The 20,076-nt window shown below is 41.5% G+C and overlaps 1 protein-coding gene across 1 annotated transcript in view; it reads right to left on the bottom strand.

Annotated features, from left to right (window-relative positions):
* The window catches only part of FNDC1 (fibronectin type III domain containing 1), a 79,728-nt gene that overhangs the window by 48,812 nt on the left and 10,840 nt on the right, over window positions 1-20,076 (bottom strand). Inside the window, exons 4-7 of the mRNA XM_006868483.1 lie at window positions 10,220-10,426; window positions 5,341-5,439; window positions 2,909-3,026; window positions 47-234 (exon numbers count right to left, since the gene is read on the bottom strand). Of these exons, the coding sequence (XP_006868545.1) occupies window positions 47-234; window positions 2,909-3,026; window positions 5,341-5,439; window positions 10,220-10,426 (612 nt within the window). The remainder of the gene's footprint in view (window positions 1-46; window positions 235-2,908; window positions 3,027-5,340; window positions 5,440-10,219; window positions 10,427-20,076) is intronic.

Genomic DNA, 20,076 nt, shown 5'->3' with positions numbered 1-20,076 from the left:
AGAGAATTCCCAGAATGAAAATACAAAGACCATTTTAAATACAGACCAGATTCTGGTGTTCGCTGGAAGACAGAAGTACTCCACTTCCCATCTCTTTCCCCCTGTGAAATACGGACTGCGAATTCATACATGGTGTCGGGAACCAGGTTCTCCACTAGAACGCGTCTGTTGGCCATCTGCTTGTAATCCCACCTTGCTGACTCCCCCTTTTCTCGGTAGCGCACTGTATACTGTCTGTAAGAAAATGCAATTCCATGTTGCACCCAGTTAATCAGACTCTCTGGAAATAAGCACTACAGTCCTCGCTGTTTTTCTTTCCCCAGAAGTGATGATTTTTAGGGAAAAGTAAAACAATCAGAGAGGGAAAAAACGCTAAAAGTAGAGGAATCAGAGAGGAGGAAATGCTAAACTCTTGGCTCTAATTTTTAGGCAGAGCTGTTTAAAGGTAGGTGAGGAAACATGAAGTTTAGTACCTTTTTAAGACTAAAAAGCCTTACAACTCAAAAGAACAAGAAACAATTAATTACAGAGTAGCAGAAGGAAGACTGGTTATATGAGGCGCGTGCCTTATCAGAGGCGTAGGTGTGTGTGTGTGTGTGTGTGTGTGTATGTGCTGCAGAAATGCTAAAAACTGGAATCACCTAAGGCATCTTGCCTATTCAGAAAAGAGACAAAGGAAACCAAACCAAAAAAACAAAACAAAACAAAAAAATAGAGACTCATTTCGTGCATAATCTGATCCAAGTGTAGTTTAGGAACATATGTTTTTGAGCAGACTTACTACCATGAGAAGGAACAAAATACATAACAAATAGAGCAGGAAAGGAGAGTTCATGAAAATAATTCTAGTGTGTAGTTATCAGAGAGAGAGAGAGAGATGGTGCTACCAAACATGGTCATATGCCATAGTCCCACACAGCGCCAACATCATCCCCACCACGGAAGAGTCACAGCCCAGTGAACTGGATTTCTTCCTTTTCCAAGAAATTTGCTCTATGGCCTCTTTGCCTTAGAAAGTGCTTGATGGATTCGAAATGTGCTGTTCATCATGCCATTTAATGAGGAGGAGAGTTTGGTGGGAGATATGACACACTAATTCACACAGCAGTTCTGCTAAGAAAATCCAACCCTTCTTTGGTTGTCGTTAGGATGTTGTTGTTAAGTGCTGTCGAGTCAGTTCCGACCCATAGCGACCCTATATAGAGTTTCCAAGGAGTGACTGGTGAACTTGAACCACCGACTTTGTAGTTCAAACGTCTTTGCAGTCTGGAACATTAACTCACAGCACCCCACCAGGATTGTGATTAGGATGTTGGAAATCGAAATTTTCAGAGGTAATCAGTAGCATGTCATGTTCAGGAAGGCCACATGGCTCTAAGGCAGGTGCTACGAACCTTTTGAGGTCTTTCAAAAGAAGTAGATGTGCTTTTTCACTAGCAGACAGTGAAGGAAGCCATTGATCTGATAAGATAACACTATACAGATACATCATTCATCTCAGCAGTATCTTCTATTCACTGTAAAGTGTTCTTTGCTTGTTGCAGAGAAGTTCAAAAGTTAACCCATAATAATGGGGCCAGCAAGCCTCTGGCTTTTCCTTGGCTTCAGTCATTTCACAAATCAAACGTTGACGCCTCTATGACTCAGCTATGGCATATAGTCAAGGTCCGCAGTTCGAAACTACCAGCTGTTCCGTGGGAGAAAGATGAGACTTTCTGCTCCCGTAAAGATTTACAGCTTCAGAAACACTATACAGGGTCGCTATGAGTCAGAACTGACTCCACAGAACACCACCACCTTTTAAATGTAAAACTCGTTTTTATCTTATGAGTGTTTTTTCTTCTATTGCATGTTGCAAATAAATATTTAGACAAGAATAGTGTATCATCATGGCTTAAGAGATAATAAGTGTAGCTTATGCACCAAAGAACAGGACATGAGCAAATTTAACGTTTAATAAATGTTTTTGAGGAACCGTTATGAGCAAAGCATCCCTGTGCAGATGACTGGAGGTTGGAATCCAACCAGAGGTACCACAGAAGAAAGGCCTGGCTGACCACTTGGGAAGACTTGGCCTTTGAGCACAGTTCTACTCTGACTCACGTGGAGTTGACTCAGCTCCACAGTGACTGGGTTACTGGCACTATGAGCAAGGCATTAGAAGGCTACCCGCTGCTCGACATAAAGACCCATTCTGTAGTGAGTGTTCCAGGATAGCAGGAAAAAGGGAGAGGTCCCTTCCAAAGACATCCCCACATTCTCCAGGTATGAACAGAAGGTTCATGAGCCAGAGCAAATCAACAAAGGACTCAATGGAATCCAGGAGAGGTCCAGACATGAAGTAAAACAGAAGGCAAATGAGAAGTGAGTCCTGCAATCGGTGTTACACACGAGCCCTGGTAGCACCTGATTATGGGAAATGGGGAAGACAGTCAGGGATTGACTAGATTACCAATTCAGCTCCATATCAGCCCAACATTCACATATGTCAGAAAATAAAGATCATGAGAAGAATGGGTCCTCGTTATTCAGATTCTGTATCTGCTAATTCACCTGCTGTCAGCTGCTGCCATGACGTTTGGCTCGTGATGACTTTTTGTACAACGGAATGAAATGCTGTCCTGTCCTTTGCCACCTTCGTAATCGTTGGTATGTTGGAGTCCTACTCCCTAACATTTATCTGCAACCCCCAAGTCAACATGAGGCAGTCATTCTTACATATGGAATGTAGAGAGGAATCCTCCAGTACATAAGGCTGGTTGGTATCTGCCCACTCAGGGTTCCCAGACACTTAAGAGGACATAAAGTCAGTGAATAATGAAGATGGACTACATGTGTCTCCTTGGGGTCAGAGAAACCACATCTCTGACATAAAATGAAAACAGAGCGATAAAATGAGAGATAGTACCTCGATGCAACAACCTTCTTCTGCTTCTCCAAAGCAGGGTCCACCCAGGCTACGAGCACAGACTGGGAAGACATGATGCGGACACTGATGTCTTTGGGCACATTGAGATCATCCTCTTCTGAAATGACAAAGGGACACAGAGAAAGGGGAAGATCCGTGCTGAGTGTCTGTGCCTCAGTGTCTACTCCCCATCCACACAGTGCTTAAACTGCTTATGTTTAACGAGTCCTGATGTAGTACTGCAGGATAAATGCTGGACTGCTCACTGCAAGGTCTGTGGTTCAAACCCACCAGCCGCTCCTCAGAAACCCCATACAGAGTGGCTATGAGTTGGAGCAGACCACACAGCACTTAACAACAATGATAACAGGGTAGAAAAAACATGAATAGGAAGTTAAGGGATTATTTGGCTAGTCAGAGCAGAAAAGCAAGTGCTACTGCTTAAACCCAGACTAAGAAATGGATAGTTCCTTTTGAAAATCAACAGTGAAGAAGATGGTGTACTAGGTTAAGGGTATTATGATGACTCATTGCTTCCTCAACAGACCTGGGAAATGTCTGGAAACTGAGACGATTTTAGGGGGAAGCAGGAATTTAGGGGAGGAAGGCTCAATCCGGAGTGGTACTTGGGTGATTAAGTCATGAAATGAAAATGTGAGTTCAACTCACAGTAGTAATCACATCGGATCCACGTCCTCGCATTTTAGAATCTGAGACTCCAAAACAGATTAAGATTTATATTCAGATATGAAATGATTTTAAGTTGACAACTTCTTAGAAGTTTATCTTTTCCATCTTTAGAATGAATACAGCACCAGCCATGAAACCTAGAGTTCTTGTTTAATCTCTAGCATAAATGAAAACTCACAAAACGTCTTCAGTTTTGCTTTTTGGAGTCATGGTTTGTTTTGTTTTTCACCTCAGCTTGAAGGAAATACATTCCCAAAGGATGTGGACTTTGCTACACGTTGTTGTGAAGGGCCGTCGAGTCAATTCTGACCCATAGTGACCCTGTATGGGGTGAGAGGTCAAAATATTTCACCTGTTTAAAAGGTGATCCGGGAACTTTTTTTACAGCAGCAGCAATTCAATTCATGAATAATAAAAGGGAAACTTGAGATGAGGGAGCTTCAAAGCATTTATGGAAAAATGGAATGAAAAGACCAAGGAATTTTTCCATGAACTTTTTGAAGTCCCCTCACATATGTGCAGCTTGTGTTATAGTGTAGAAAATTGTGATAAATTTTGTTTCATGTTGCAAAGTCATGGCTATCCAATAATTGTGTTGTGTGGTGACTCCTTAAATAAAGATACATGAGATAGAAAAGGTATATGGGTATACCTCGTTTTATAGCATTTGGCTTTATTTTAATTAATAGACGTGTGTTTTTACAACACTGCAGTGAGCAAATCTCTTAGTTCCATTTTTCCTACAGCATGTTCTCACTCTGTGTGAGAATTTTGGTCATTCTCACAAGCTTTTAAACCTTTTCATCATGCTTTAGTACATTTAGTAGACTATGTGACGCTGTAAATATAACTTTTATATACACGAGGAAACCAAACATTTTTCATTACTCACTTTATTGAGATCCTAGTTTTATTGCAGTGGTCTGGACCTCAAGCCGCAATATCTCTGAGGTATGTCTAGACTAACATGGTTAATATGTGAATAATAGGAAAAGAAATCTGTGATTGGACATGAAGAAGATCGTTCCTTAATGTTGCTGCTGTGTGCCGTTGAACTGGTTCCCATTCACAGTGACCCTGTATGGGGTTTCTGAGAGTGGTTGGTGGGTTTGAACTGCAGACCTTGCAGTTACCAGTCCAGTGCTTAGCCCACAGCACCACAGCAAACCCTAGTACATCTTTTCTCATTTAATGCCACTGTGTAAAATTGAGCTGGAATAACATTCAGGTACACACATATCCTGTAAGCTTTACCTTCATGGTTACTCCTCTGCCTCTGTTCACAGGAACGACTTATGTGCAATCAGATCCTGCCCTTCAGGGGGATAAAAGAGTTGCTGCTTCTGGTGAAGCACTGTAGGATCAGCCCTAGACTTTGAACCACTAGGTTGGCAGTTCAAACCCATCAGCAGCTCCTCAGAAACCCTATCCAGGGTCACTATAAGTGGGAACCCACTCGACAGCACTTAACAACAACAACAACAGCTCCTATCATGGGAAATCTACAGCCCAGAGATGCCATTCAAAACATATCATGAGATACTTTTCAGATAGGGAGTTCATAAGATACTCCAACCTCTAAGTTAAAAGAAACATACTTGTTCTCAACCTATGACCAGGTTCCCTGCTGTGTCCTTTATACATGAGGAAATCCATCACACAGCCAACACGTATCCTTTGAACAGAACACAGCATTCATACCAGACCATGGTTTCACCAATACGTGCTTAGAATAAACATACCTGCAATTTTTCGCTTTGTTAAGGCTGCCCTGTAGACAGGCTGGCTCCGTCCCTGGGAGTTCATGGACTGCAGGGAGACCACGTACACCGACTCGGAGGCTACGAACAAACCAGAGAGAAGGGGCCAAAGAGAAAAGAGTCCACAAACGTTGGTTTGCTGTTTGATTGTGTGAGTCCTCTTTTCTTCCCTTCTTTCCATTGCATCTTTCTGGAAACCTTCCCATTTCTTAGCATCCCTGTGTGCTCAGGTGCTAACTAAAAGGTTGGTGGTTTGAGTCCACCCAGAGACCTTGGAAGTTTGGCAATGTACTTCCAAAGACCCAGCCATCTAAAAGTTTCAGAACATAGTTCAATTCTGATTCATGGGGTTACCATGAGTCAGAATGAACTCCATGGCAACTGGTTTTTGCTTTATAAGTAAGGACACAACACCCTAAAAATTGGGTGCCATGACCCAGGCTGCATCCCTAAGAAGCACTCTGTGATCTTCTCTGAATCGAGAATTGTCAATGCCTAACTCTGGACTCCAATGCTTCCTGTAACAGCCTTTGTCAGGTAAAGACACAAAGTGAGGCACCTGGATGCAGAGCCAGTATAGACCATTTTACTCTCCATTTGGAGTCCTGGTGTGGTGCTGTGGGTTAATGCACCAGACTGCAAAGCTGTTTGAACGAAAAGTTCAGTGGTTCAAGGTCACCAGCTGCTCCTCGGAAACCCTATACAGGGTCGCTATGGGTTGGAACTGACTCGACGGCACTTTGACAACAACAACCCTCGGGTTAGACTTGGGTCAATTCACACCGGTGACACCAAGATCCTAAATCAAGTTTATAATGCTAGAGTCTTCTCTCACACATTGGTGAATTTCCAGATGAGACTAGAAAAGGAAATTATTGATTTTTAAATTAAAATAAACTCTAATTAAAAATTAAAATAGACCTGTGTTCAAAAACCTCCCACACAGAGACTTCTTTATGTAAAATGAACTGAGCAATGTCAAGGAGTCCTGGTGTAGTGCTGTGGGTTAATGAGCTGAACTGCAAAATTGGTTTGAACTGCAAGGTTTGGGGACAATAGGTGACAGCCAGCTTTGTTACTTCCACCAGGGAAACTCAACTCATGACATGAGCAAATGGTCTACACCAAGGTACTCACATCTTAGTCTACCATAGACTTTTGAAGTATATGTTGTTGTTGTTGTCAGGTGCCATCGAGTCGGAACCGACTCATAGCGACCCTATGCACAGCAGAACGAAACAATGTTCGATCCTGGGCCAACCTCACTACTGCTGCCACACCCGAGTCCATTAATGATGCCACCTGGATGATCCATCTCGTTGGGGGTCTTCCTCTTTTTCTCTGACCCTCCACCCTACCCAGCATGACATCCTTCTCCAGCGATTGTTTCCTCCGGACAATATGTCCAAAGTAGGAGAGACGAAGTTTAGCCATCCTGGCCTCCAAGGAGCACTCTGGCTGCACTTCTTCCAAAACAGATTTATTGGTTCTTTTGGCAGTCCATGGCACTTTCAGTATTCTCCTCCAACACCACAACTCAAAGGCATCAATTCTTCTACGATCCTCCTTATTCACTGTCCAGCTTTCACATCCATATGAGGCTATTGAAAACACAATGGCCTGGGTCAGGCGCACCCTAGTCCTCAAGCTGACATCTCTACTCTTCAACACTTTAAAAAGTTCCTGTGCAGCAGATTTGAAGTATATATATATATATATTTTGTTGTTGTTGTTGTTAAGTGCTGTTGAGTCAGTTCTGACCCATAGCGACCCTGTACAGGATTTCTGAGCCTGTAAATCTTTACGGGAGCAGAAAGCCTCATCTTTCTCCCACGTAGTGGCTGGTATTTTCGAACTGCTGACCTTAAGATTCGCAGCCCGATTTGTAACCACTATGCTACCAGAGCTCTCTCTCTCTCTCTCTCTCTCTCTCTCTCTCTCTCTATATATATATATATATATATATATATATATATATATATATATATATAAATTCAAAAGCAGGAATCAAGTCTATAGCACTTGGACTTAGAACATCCAACTAAGAAAACAGTGAAGTAACTTCAGCTACAACCATGTCTTGGTGCTATTGCCAATGGAAGCACGCCAGGAATAGACAGGAAGATCTGTCATTCATCTACACGAAGCCCTGTTCTATCTACTATTAAGCATCACAAAGAAATGAATACTTTCTGATAACTAACCAAATTTCTATATACTGCAATGTGTTTTTCTTTTTTTAATGCTCAGATTGTTGATTTGCTGAGCTTTCAAAACTAAGTTATGAGAGTTCTATGAAGAAGAACCTAGCATCTGGGTTGGAGAAAGATTTATTTATAGCCTGCAATATACAGACGACACTTGCTCAAAGGGAAGAAGACTTGACCACTTACTGATGAAGATCAAAGATTACAACCTTCAGGAAGGATACTACCTCAACATAAAGAAAACAAAAATTCTCACAATTGGACCAATGAGCAACATTAGGATAAATGCAGAAAACACTGAAGCTGCTGAGGATTGCATTTTACTTGGCTCCACAACCAATGCCCATGGAAGCAACAGTCAAAAAAAATTGCATTCGCATTGGGCAAATCTGCTGCAAAAGACCATTTTAAAATGTACAAAAGCAAAACGCCACTTTGAGAATTAAGCCATGGTATTTTCAATGACCTCATCCCTGGACAATGAATAAGGAAGATCTAAGAAGAAATGATGACTTTGAATTATGGTGTTGCTGAATATACCACAGACTGCCAGAAAAATGAACAAATCTTAGAAGTACAGCCAGATTGCTCCTAAGACATGGAGGTGATGAGACTCTGTCTCATGTGCTTTGGGCATGTCATCAGGAAGATCAGTCCCTGGAGAAGGACATCATGCTTAGCACAGCAGAGGATCAACACAAAAGAGGAACACAATAAGATGGATTCACAAATGACTGCAAGATAGGCTCAAACAGCAACAATTGTGAGGCCATGTTTTGTTCTGTTGTGCATGGGGTTGTTATGACTCAGAACTGACTCAACAGCATTTAACAACAAAGCTAAACTAGCTCAAGATGATCATTCTGGGAAACCTTTGTGCTACAGTAAAACCATCCTAATAAGTCCCATGTATTGGGTAAGCCCCTATTTGGTGTTAAGCATTCTACAAGCAATTGTTCTTGAGTCCTGACATAAACCCGATGAGAAAACTACTATGATAGTCTCCGCCTCACCAATGAGGAAGTGGGTTCAGAGGGAAGAAGTGACTGGCCCACAGTTAGGGCCAGTTAGTAGCAGAGCTGAGTCTCAAACCCAGGTCCGTGTGGTTCCAGAGCCTGTGCTCTTAATTGATGCCAGGGAGGGTGTGGGGTCCCAGCTAAGTCGGGGTCTGGGAATCCACATTCTGAGAAAGTCCTGGAGAGTTGGGTTTACAGTATCTATCTATCTTTTACAGAGAGATACAATGAAGAATGTGCAGTGGTGTACAAATGTACTTTTTCTGTAGCCCTGAATGTTGAATAAAGGGTGGAATTTAAATTCCTACTAGATTCCCTCACATCCAGACCCATCAGAGCCAATGTGTCCTCTCTAATGTGCTTACTCTCATCTCTTACTGTATGTGTGTGATATAACCCAGGACATATCTAAAGGCTGGTCATAACTTCCTGAGGACTTCAAATCTCCTCATTTCTTATCACTTCCCCCTCCCATTTCAGGGCCTGGTGTTTTATGTCCTCTGCTAAGAACATCTCCCTAACAGTCCAAGCCGTTAGGTGCTATTGAGTCAGTTCTGACTCATAACAACCTTATGCACAACAGAACGAAACACTGCCTGGTCCTGCGGCATCCTTACAATCATTAATTGTTATGTTTGAGCCCATTGTTTCTGCCTATGTGCCAATCCATCTTGTTAAGTCTCCCTTTTTCGCTGACCTTCCACTTTACCCAGCATGATGTCCTTCTTCAGGTAGCAGTCCCTTCTAATAATATGTCTGAAGCAAGGACTCCTGGTGTGGTGCTGTAGGATCAACACAAGATGGGCAGTTCAAACCCACCAGCTACTCCTCAGAAACCCTATGCAGTGTCACTATGAGTCAGAACTGACTCAACAGCACTTAACAACAACAATAATGAGAGACGAAGTCTGGCTATGCTGGCTTCTAAGGAGCATTGCAGCTGGACTTCTTCCAACACAGATTTGTTTGTTCTTTTAGCAGTCCTGGGACTCACCTCACATCCATGCTTACGTCCTTATCTTATAGGTCCTTTGCTCAAATGTCACTTTTCATGTGGGGCCTTCTTTGGCCATCAGTGGAAAGCTGGCTCCTGGCTCTGCTCCCGTACTTCCCATACTGGGGCCATTTTACTGTGTCCCAGGATCCTCGACTCACTGTTTGCTTACTGTCTGTCTCTGTGCGGATCTGCAGGGACCCTGGCAGCTGGCACCAGGACTGACCTAGGAGATGTCCAGTAAGACGTGCTTGACGGGTGACTCAGAGCGTGGGATTTCTGCTGACAGGGCAGCAGGCCAGTTTTCTCCCAGAGCTTGTTTAGTGTTGGGCGGTTCTCTGCAGCCCCATGTTTTCTGGCCTCATCAGCTCACACGGTATACTGAAGGCCTAGGCCTTTGTGCTATGGGATTATCAGTGAAGGGCTCCTAAAAGTTGACCCTGGTCTTACCACAGGTTAAAGGTTAAAATGGTGGGAGGCCGGGACTGAGGGCTGATCAAAGAGTAGAAGATGGAACAATGGTAATATTTGAAAAATGAAAATTGCATCTAAAATACAATGTTCTTCTGTATGAGAAACTTCTAAGTACTGAACTAAACACAAAACTCATCAAAATATCGAATCCCAATTACTGTCAAACTCACCGAGTTTTTTAATTTCATGTGTTCGTTCATCTCTTGTCAATGGGACATAATTCATCTTCCGGCCACTTTCCCCATAACCCAGAAGGAAACCTCGGGATCTGCGGGGACTCTTGGCTCCAGACAGGCGCGGGGCTTTCCAATGAACTGACAGCTTGTCATCTGAGGACCGGACACGCATGCGCAGGGGCTTGTTGGGCGCTTCCTTTTCTTGAAAAGGACAGGACACAGACACCATCAAACAGTACAACATGTAGATGTTACCATGACACACACAGACTAGGCCTCAGCAGTTAGCAGCCAGGCTTAAAATACCACGTTTTGGTAACTATTTCTAACAAGAACAACCTTCCCTCCTCCCCCCAAGGATAGGAACACCCCAACCACATGTTCCTCCCCATATTGCTTACTGAGAGGTCTCCAGAACGTAAAATGAAAACATACCATGTTCTGAGACTGCCGGCTAGAAATTTTGGTTGTATTATAATGTTCCTTTTCATCATTTTCCTTTTGCCCCCATAAAGCCAAAATCATATATCCTCTGGCAAGAATTAAAGGTCAGTGTGAAAATATAGCAGAGACACATTCTGTGCTATTTATAACTGTCGCCCAGAAATCTTTTTTATTGTAATGTTGAAAAGATGGCTTTCCTTGATTTTACAATGAACCACTAAGAACTAAATTCAAACTGATTTCTGCCTTGGATCTTAATTTTTTTTCTTTTTCTTCACTTGTCTAATTATTGCCCTTGTAGACAAATCCTAGCCATGCCCAGTCAATGCCACCATTCTCTATTCTGTTGTTTTCTTCTTGCTTAATTAATCAACTTCAAGACATCCTCCTTCCAAATTATCAATCTCAAAATACGCTAACTTTCCCAAAGCAATACTTCTGGTTGATAATATGTAGTGTTTAAACTTTTGATGCTACATCAACTAAAATCTGGTATGTTTGGGAACAATGATACTAAGCCAAATAACTACCACGTTGTCTAATTCTAACAGAAGATTCTAACATTCTAGCACTTATTTGAGGATTGGGTTAGGCTAATAAGAACCTCTCTAACATTGCTCCCCAAGTAGTCCTCCTAGACGCTATACAGTAACCCCATCATTAATGCCAATTTAATTGGACTACCAAATTCTGAGCTAAACTAGCATTTCAACAAGACATAAAAACAAAAATTAATGTCATGAATCAGCACAATTCATAAGTAATCATTTAAGATGTTTATTTCAAAGCCAGACACCCAATTCCAACTTTTTGAATCTAACCAAGAAGAATATCCATTTCTAGATTAACTGAGCACTCCACTCTTAAAATGATTACCAAGGGAAAAAAAAATGATTACCAAGACAATACCATGCACATGCTTAAACAAATATTTTCCCAGATATACAGCTAAATTATTTGCAATTAGCTAAATTATTTGCTTTTAATCCAATATATCAATGGGCCAACTATACAACACGTTGCCTTGACTCTGGTGTCATAAGTGGGATCATTTTGATGGGGTTTTTGTGAATCAGATCACAATGTCATTTCAAGATAAGAGGTCAACACTCCCTTTCAAAGTCTATCCTGTATAAAACTTAGGTGCTTCCAAGTGATTGTGGATGTGACAAATCTGCTCATTTGCAGATTTCAAAAGAAAATGACTTGCAGAAAGTGTTCAGTACTAACAATCTCATTAATGGTGAAACAGCTCAGCTGGTTAATCACATGAGTTCCCATTTGGAATCTTTTGCTTCATATTCATAACAATGTAATATCCAATGTGTCTAAGAAGATTTAGACTGCCAAATCCTCTGTGTTTGTGTCATACCCAATCCCATTGCTGTGTCACAGGCGTGGGCATGAGGGTACGTCACTCATGAATGGACCTTGCATTCATCAGCAAGGCTGGGGTAAGAATAATTTAAAAAATAATAATAACGAGGAAAATATTTTATTAAAACAAATTTGCATAAAGACCAACATGTTTTTTAGTCTCATTTAACAACAATGTTTGTCTTAAGTTTGCAGATATTTTGAGGACGTTCACCGGAACAAAATGCCTGCATAATATGTTGAATTTCTCAGGAATACTGTTCATGTCTTTTTCAGGTTTTTCTAACACTATTTGGGTAGTGTAGTGGTTATGCGTCAGGCTGCTAACTTCAAGGTCAGCAGTTTGAAACTCTCAACCGCTCCATGAGAGAAAGATGAGGCTTTCTGCTCCTAGAAAGATTTACAGCCTTGGAAACCCTGTGCAGCATCATTATGAGTCAGAACCAACTCCACAGCACATAAACACCATCACTACCTCTAAATAAATTGGCACAGGACGGGACAGTTTTTCATTCTGTTGTGCATAGGGTCGCTATGAGTCGGTGTCGACTTGATGGGACTGAACAACAACAACAACTAAATAAATGTCATCTTCCATGTGCAGGCTGACTCAAATGCACTTAACAACAACAGTGGGCATGGGGGAAAAGCTTTGGAGAAAAAATGTTAAAGGAACCAAAACACTTACTTCAGCCTTTCTTCACACCTTCTAAATCTTTTGTGTGTGTGTTTGTGTTTGTGTCTATGTGTCCTTAATACAAACTAATTATCAGCATAAAAACCAATTAGGCCATCTGTGGCTCTGAGTGCCAACTATCTGGGGTTAGATTTAACTTCATGAGTGGCCCAGCTTTGGGCAAGGATCATGACTATGTGAAAAAGAGCTAAAAACAGCAAGTAAGGTAGAAATTATGTATGTCTACCAATCACAGTGGAGTCCTGATGTGGCGCTGTGGGTTAATGTGCTGGGCTGCAAAGTCGATTTGAACCACAAGGTCACACACCACTTCAAGCTCACCAGTTGCTCCTGGAAAACGCTATACAATATTGTTATGGGTTGGAACCGACTTGATGGCACTTAACAACAACAACCAATCATAGTTGATATTTATTTTATTTCTATGAAAAGTTCATGGCTCTGCGAAGGTTGAAAACAATGACCTGGGTTTAGGCTGACACAGATCATTCTCACTGCTTCCAGGTAGAACTGAGCTAGCACCCAACACCCCTTGCCCAGGGGCAGCAGCGAACCAGACAGATGTTCACAATGCTGCCGCTAACTTTACTGGCTTAAGTGTCACCCCACAGTAGACCATCCCCCATTCCAGAAAACAACCTATCACCCTGGGGGGTATGGGATGAACACCAGCAAAATGGGCAAATCTATTGAACACACATACAAGCCTGCCCTGAGTCTGCTAGAAAATAAGAAACTGAGCAGAGAGACAGCATCATCCGTCCTAGTTCCTGCTCCAATCCAGGTTCCCTCCAGCTCTGAATCCTAGATTGGTAACAGTGCTCTTAAGAACAATGGATTCTGACCTTGGCAACCCCTGATGTTCAACAGTAAAATGCTGAAATAAAAGAATTAAAACAAAAATGAATGGAATTTCCTAAAGTGATGGTCCCTGAGGAGAAGAAGTGATGAAATTCCAAAGACAAGAAGTTATAGTCATTAAGATCACAATATGCTTGCTGCCTGAGGTGCTCAGCCCACGGTGCTGTCTTGGCAGAGCCTTCAGAAACCACCCCAGACACACGAGTGCAATGACAGGGACAACACCATCCCCTCAAGACTCAGGCATTGCCATCTAACCTGGCCACCTTGGAGTTCAAGAATGTGACCAGGTGCCCAGTAAGCAGCAGGGAACAGGGCTGTGGCTAGCTTCTACAACCACACGTGATCTATTTTACATAAAGCCTATGGTTGGTACTAAGCTCTCACATGATCTGTTTAAATTATCCTTACAACAGCTCTGAGGCATGTCAGATAGATACGGTCATCTCCCTGAGGTGCAAAAAGAGTAAGTAACCCACCCAAGGCCATGCAGCCTGGAAGCACCAGAAGGAACCAAATTCAATCACCCTGACTCCCAATCTCTTTTCACTGTGCTACCTCCAGTCACCTCCACAACCACCGACCACGTCTGCAAATCAAGGCAGAACAAGTGCTTCAAGCTTGATGGCCCCCTACAGAGTGTAAACGTTGTTGTTGTTAAGTGCCATTGAGTTGGTTCTGACCCATAGCGACCCTGTACAGGGTTTCCGTGGGTGTAAATCTTTACGGGAGTAGAAAGCCTCATCTTTCTCCCACGGAGCGGCTGGTAGTTTCGAACCGCTGACCTTAAGGTTCACAGCCCGATTCGTAACCACTACGCTACCAGAGCTCCAGAATGTAAACATTATGTCGTACCTAATTGTTGTTGCTGTTAAGTGCCATCGAGTCGGTTCCGAGCCATAGTGACCCTGTATAGGGTTTCTGAGGAGTGGCTGGTGAGCTTGAACCACTGACCTTGTAGTTCAAACTGACTTTGCAGTTTAGCACATTAGCCCACAGTGCCACACCAGGACTTCATCTTGCTCAGTAGGCACTTAAAAATGTTTTGAAATGAACCAGACAGTATGTATATTCAGCAAGTAGCTGAGTACATATACCAAATACACACATATATTTACAAATATAGAGACATATGTAATTTCTGCCTTACTTGCTGCTTTTGCTCTTTTTTACATAGCCATGACCCTTGCCCAAAGCTGGGCAACCCATGAAGTTAAGTCCTAACCCCAATTAGAGTTTCCCAAATGTTCTCCAGTGAGAACAGTTCCAATAGTAACTGGAAACACTGTGTCTGGGAAACCCACAGAGCAATGAGAATGCTGGCATTCGAATCCAGTGGTCTACCTTTCAAATCTTCAGTTTACGAAAGTCAACATTTTTTTCCCAAAATATTTTGAAAACTCTCTTTTTAATATGCTGTGTTTTATATACAATCAAACATCTTATATATATATATATATACATATATATATATCTTCTTTTAAGTTGATGGCACCAATTAAGAAAAGTTATCCATCTGTTTCAAATTTGTTTGCAATTAAAGTATTTAAACATTTTCTCTAAGATTTCTGTGATACTTTCACCAAAGACTTGTGAAATTTTCTAATAAACCTCTGTTAATGTCTTTTTATCTTTAAAATAGGAAGTTTGCAAGTGCCAAGAGTTATCAAGTTCACAGTGACAAGTGCTGAATGTATTTTGAATCTGTCAGAACACATTTCCTCCATTCCTCTTGGTACAATATAATCAGGGAATTCTTACTCAGAACTGGTCAATAACTGCATCATTTCATTACACACTAGCCACTTGGCAAACCAGCTGCATGAAATAGTTACCATCTAGATTGTATTGGACATCAGAAAGCCAAACGGGCTTAGACCATTTATACTGATTCGTATCACCAGCTACGCATGCTGGCAAATGTTCTGAAATTGTACAGAATCCAAATCTGTTATTTTCACCAAGAAAATCCAAAATTCATCATGACACTCTGCCCGTTTAAAATTAAATGCCAGTTAAAAGAAATGCTAGTTCAGTCGTAGCTTCTGAATTGGGCTCACACGGGCTCTAGGTCAGAGTCATTTGAATCTGAGTCTGTTTTTTACTGGCTATGTGACTTTTTAAATCCTCCCTAAGCCTCAGCTTCTTCTGTAAAACAGTGCACAGCATATCGGGCTTTGTAACATAACCCATGCAAAACGTTTTACATATGCAATGCCTGGCATGTATTGAGTATTCCTTCATTGTTAGTTAAGGACCTGGTGGTCTAAGGTTAGATGTTTGGCTGCTAATCAAAAGGTGGGCAGTTCTAACCCTCCAGCTCTTCTATAGAAGAAAGACCTGTTGAACAGCTGCCATAGAGATTACAGCCTAGGAAACCCTGTGGGGTAGTTGTACTCTGTCACATGGGGTCGCCATGAATAGAAATCAACTCAATGGCATCTCACAACAGTTATTAGTTGTGGTTGTGATAAAATGAAATCTACCATATAATAGGTTAATGAGAGAGGTGGGCATGAGAACAGCACAGAACTTATCATAATGTTCTGCACATAAGGGTCACTAAAAATGTGTTTCAATGGACCAGACATGAGCAAATAAGAGTTATTGCTAAAGACTTTCAAATATGAGGTTGTCTAGATCCAGTTGACTTGGTTTGCCTGAAAGCACTGCTCACCATCCTCATCAACACCAGCATGGAACTATTGTCAGCTACTCAAATTCTCTACTCTGTTGGCATAAAGGAGGAATGAAAGCTACTGTCTGGCAACTAGCTCTCTCTTGGCACAGGTCTTGGCTAGAAGGACTTTCCTGTTTTCCAACAAAATGTAGGCCATCATACAGTCTATAGTTTAAAGACATGTTTTATCCACCAGCCAACTTAATTCCCACAACCCAATAATGTCCCACTGCCCAACTTAATGACCTATTGACCCAGTTAATGTCCTACTGGCCAACTTAGCATCCCACTGCTCAACTTAACATCCTACTCCTTCTGTCTCCAAACTTCACAAAGATAGTCCTTAAGCCCCAGCAGTCTGAGCTGAAAGAACAGCATTCTGCAAGTCTCTGCTTCACCTCAGACACCCCCTCATCACCTGCCTTCATCAGGACCCCAGTGACATGCCAGGGTGTGGACACTTTTGGTGGATCATCTTGATAAGGAAGAGATGAGGAAGCGTAAGAAAAGATATGGGGTGAGAAACAGAAAGTGAACATGAGACAAACGAGGTGAACGACTGATGGCCAGAGATGGAAAGGGTTATCAGCTTCACTTGGATTTGAACTTGCTGGCCCGTGACACTGTGCTGACCCACATAGGCCAAGATAGGTGACCCATAACAAGCTCTTCACCAGCCTCTATCCACCAAGGGTTCATTCTTCCTGGGTGAGTTCTAACACGTAACTCTCCTGAACCACCTTTTAACTCACCCACACAACTCTTCTACAACCCTATATTTGTGGTAGAAACTCTGAAGTCTCCCTTAAGGCCACATTTTCCTGTCTAACAACTAACACTAATATGTTTAGCTACATTCTAAGTGAGTTTCCATATGGTATTGGGATAAGACACGTATTTAACGTTAATAAGGAAAAAGGAGTTGGAAACTCAAGCCAGATTCTGAAGAGGATGTATAGAGAGGGTTTTATTACCGATGTCAGATGAATCTTGGTAGAAAGCAAAGAATACCAGAAAAAAATGTATTGATCATAACAAATTATAAATAACATTGAGAAGAATGGGAATTCCAAAACACTCAACTGTGCTCATGCAGAGCCTATACATAGACCAAGAGACAGTCATCCCAACTGAACAGCAATGAGCAAATAATCCAAGAAGCTAAACTATAGGAAGAATAATGCAGCATAGAGATTGGAAGAAGACTCATTAACAACCTTTGATATGCAGATGATGTAACCTTGCTAGCTGAAAGTGAAGAGAACCTAAAGAACTTAATGATGATGATCAAAGACCTTCAGTATGGATTATACCTCAACATAAAGAAAACGAAAGTCCTCACAACTTGACCAATAAGCAGTATCATGATAAAAAGAAAACAACAACAAAACACACAGAGACAAAACCATCTGTTGTTGTCAAGTCAATTTGGACTCAGAGTGATCCTAGATATCATGATGTTGTTGTTTTTGATAAGTGTTGTCAAGTCAGCTCTGACTCACAGTGACCTTGAATCGGGTTTCCAAGGAGCAGCTGGTGGGTTTGAACTGGCTACCTTTTGGTTAGCAGTCCAGTGCTTATATAGCAGTACCACATCAGGACTCTATATATCATGGTAATTAGAGAAAATATTGAGGTCGTCAATTGTTTCATTTTACTTGGTTCTATAATCAATATCCATGGAAGCAGCAGTCAATAAATCAAATGACATATTACACTAAGCTGATCTGCTATAAAAGAACTCTTTAAAGTGTTAAAAAGCAACAATGTAAGTTTGAGGACTAAGGTGCACTGGCCCCAAGTCAGAGGAAGTAAGAGAGCCAAACAGAATTTCAAAGGGCAGCTCGAGAAGACAAACTCAAAGAAAATAACAAAATGTGCAAAGATCTGGAGTTTAAAATAATAATAATAATAAACTAAAGGAAAGAACACACTCAGCATTTCTCAAGCTGAAAGAACTGAGATAAACATTTAAGCCTCGACTTGAAATACTGAAGGAGTCTATGTGCAAAACACTGAATGATACAAAAAGCATCAAGAGAAGATGGAGGGAATACATCGTCACCGTACCAAAAAGGAAATGGCTGATGTTCAACCATTTCAAGAGGTAGCATATGATCAAGAGCCAATGGTAATGAAGGAAGAAGTCCAAGGTGCATTGAAGGTATAAAGAGCAAGGCTCCAGGAATTGATGAAATATAAATTGAAATCTTTCAACAAAGTGATGCAGCACTAGAGGCACTCACTCATTTGTGCCAAGAAATTTGGAAGACAGCTATCTGGCCAACTGATTGGAAGAGATCCATATTTGTGCCCATTCCAAAGAGAAGTGACCCAACAGAATGTGGAAATCATCTAACAATATCACATACAAGTAAAATTTTGCTAAAGATGATTTTTAAATATCTCTAGATTGAAAGGGAACTTCCAGAGGTTCAAGCTGGATTCAGAAAAGGATGTGGAAAAGGGATATCATTGCTGACATCACGTAGATCTTGGCTGAAAGTAGGGAATACCAAAAAGATGTTTATCTATGCTTTATTGCCTTGCAAAGGCTTTTTGACTGTGTGGATTATGACAAGCTAAAGGCAACATTGTGGTGCATGAGTATTCCAAAACACTCAGGTGTTCATGAGGAACTTATACATAGACGAGGAGGCAGCTGTTTGAATAGATCAAGGAGACACTAAATGGCTTAAAATGAGGAAAGGTATGCACGAGACTTGTATTCTTTCACCATACATTTTCAACCTGTGTGCTGAGCAAATAATCAGAGAAGCTGGATTATAGGAAGAAGAATGTGGCATCAGGACTGGAGGAAGACTCATTAGCAACCTGTGATATGCAGAAGTTAATAACCTTGCTTGCAGAAAGCAAAGAAGATTTAGAATACTGATGAAGAACACAGATCACAACCTTCACTATGGGTTGCATCATAATGTAAAGAAAACAAAAATACTCATCATTGAACCAATAAATAACATCAGAATAAATCAAGAAAAGATCGAAGCTGTCAAAGACTTCATTTTGCTTGGATCCACCATCAACACTCAGTCAAGATATGAAATGACAAACTGCATTAGGCAAATCTTCTGCACAAGACCTCTTTAGAGTGTTCAAGAGCAAAGAAGTCTGAGGACTAAAGTGTGCCTGACCCAAGCCATGGTATTTTCAATAGCTTCATATTCATGTGAAAGTTGGACAAAGAATAAGGGCGACCCTAGATGAATTGATGCATTTGAGTTATGATGCTGGAGAAGAATATTAAAGGTACCATGGACTGCCAGAAGAACAAACAAATCTCTGTAGGATTAAGTACAATCAGAACTCTCCCTAGAAGCTAAGATGGCCAGACTTCATTTCTCATACTTCAGACATAGTATCAAGAAGGACCAGTCCCCAGAGAAGGACATCATGCTTGGTAGAGTGGAGGGTCAATGAAAAGAGGGAGACCCCCAAGGAGATGGATTGGCACAGTGGCTACAGCAAAGGGCTGGAGTGCAGGAGCAGTTGTGAGGATGGCAAGGGACCGGGCGGTGTTTCATTCTGTTTGCATAGAGTTGCTATAGGTCTACAACAACTCGGTGGCACCTAACAACAACAACCCAAGCCATGGTATTTTCAATCTCCTCACATATGTGAAGCTGAGCAATAATTAGCAAGACCGAAAAAGAATCGATGCCTTTGAATTATAGTGTTGGGGGAAAACATTAAAAGCACCGTGGACTACAAGAATGAACAAATCTATCTTGGAAGAAGTACAGCCAGATGCTCCTTAGAAGTGAGGACTGA

Source organism: Chrysochloris asiatica, unplaced genomic scaffold, assembly GCF_000296735.1.
Source record: "Chrysochloris asiatica unplaced genomic scaffold, ChrAsi1.0 scaffold00117, whole genome shotgun sequence".
Classification (NCBI taxonomy): domain Eukaryota; kingdom Metazoa; phylum Chordata; class Mammalia; order Afrosoricida; family Chrysochloridae; genus Chrysochloris; species Chrysochloris asiatica.
This window is presented reverse-complemented; position numbering and strand designations above follow the sequence as displayed.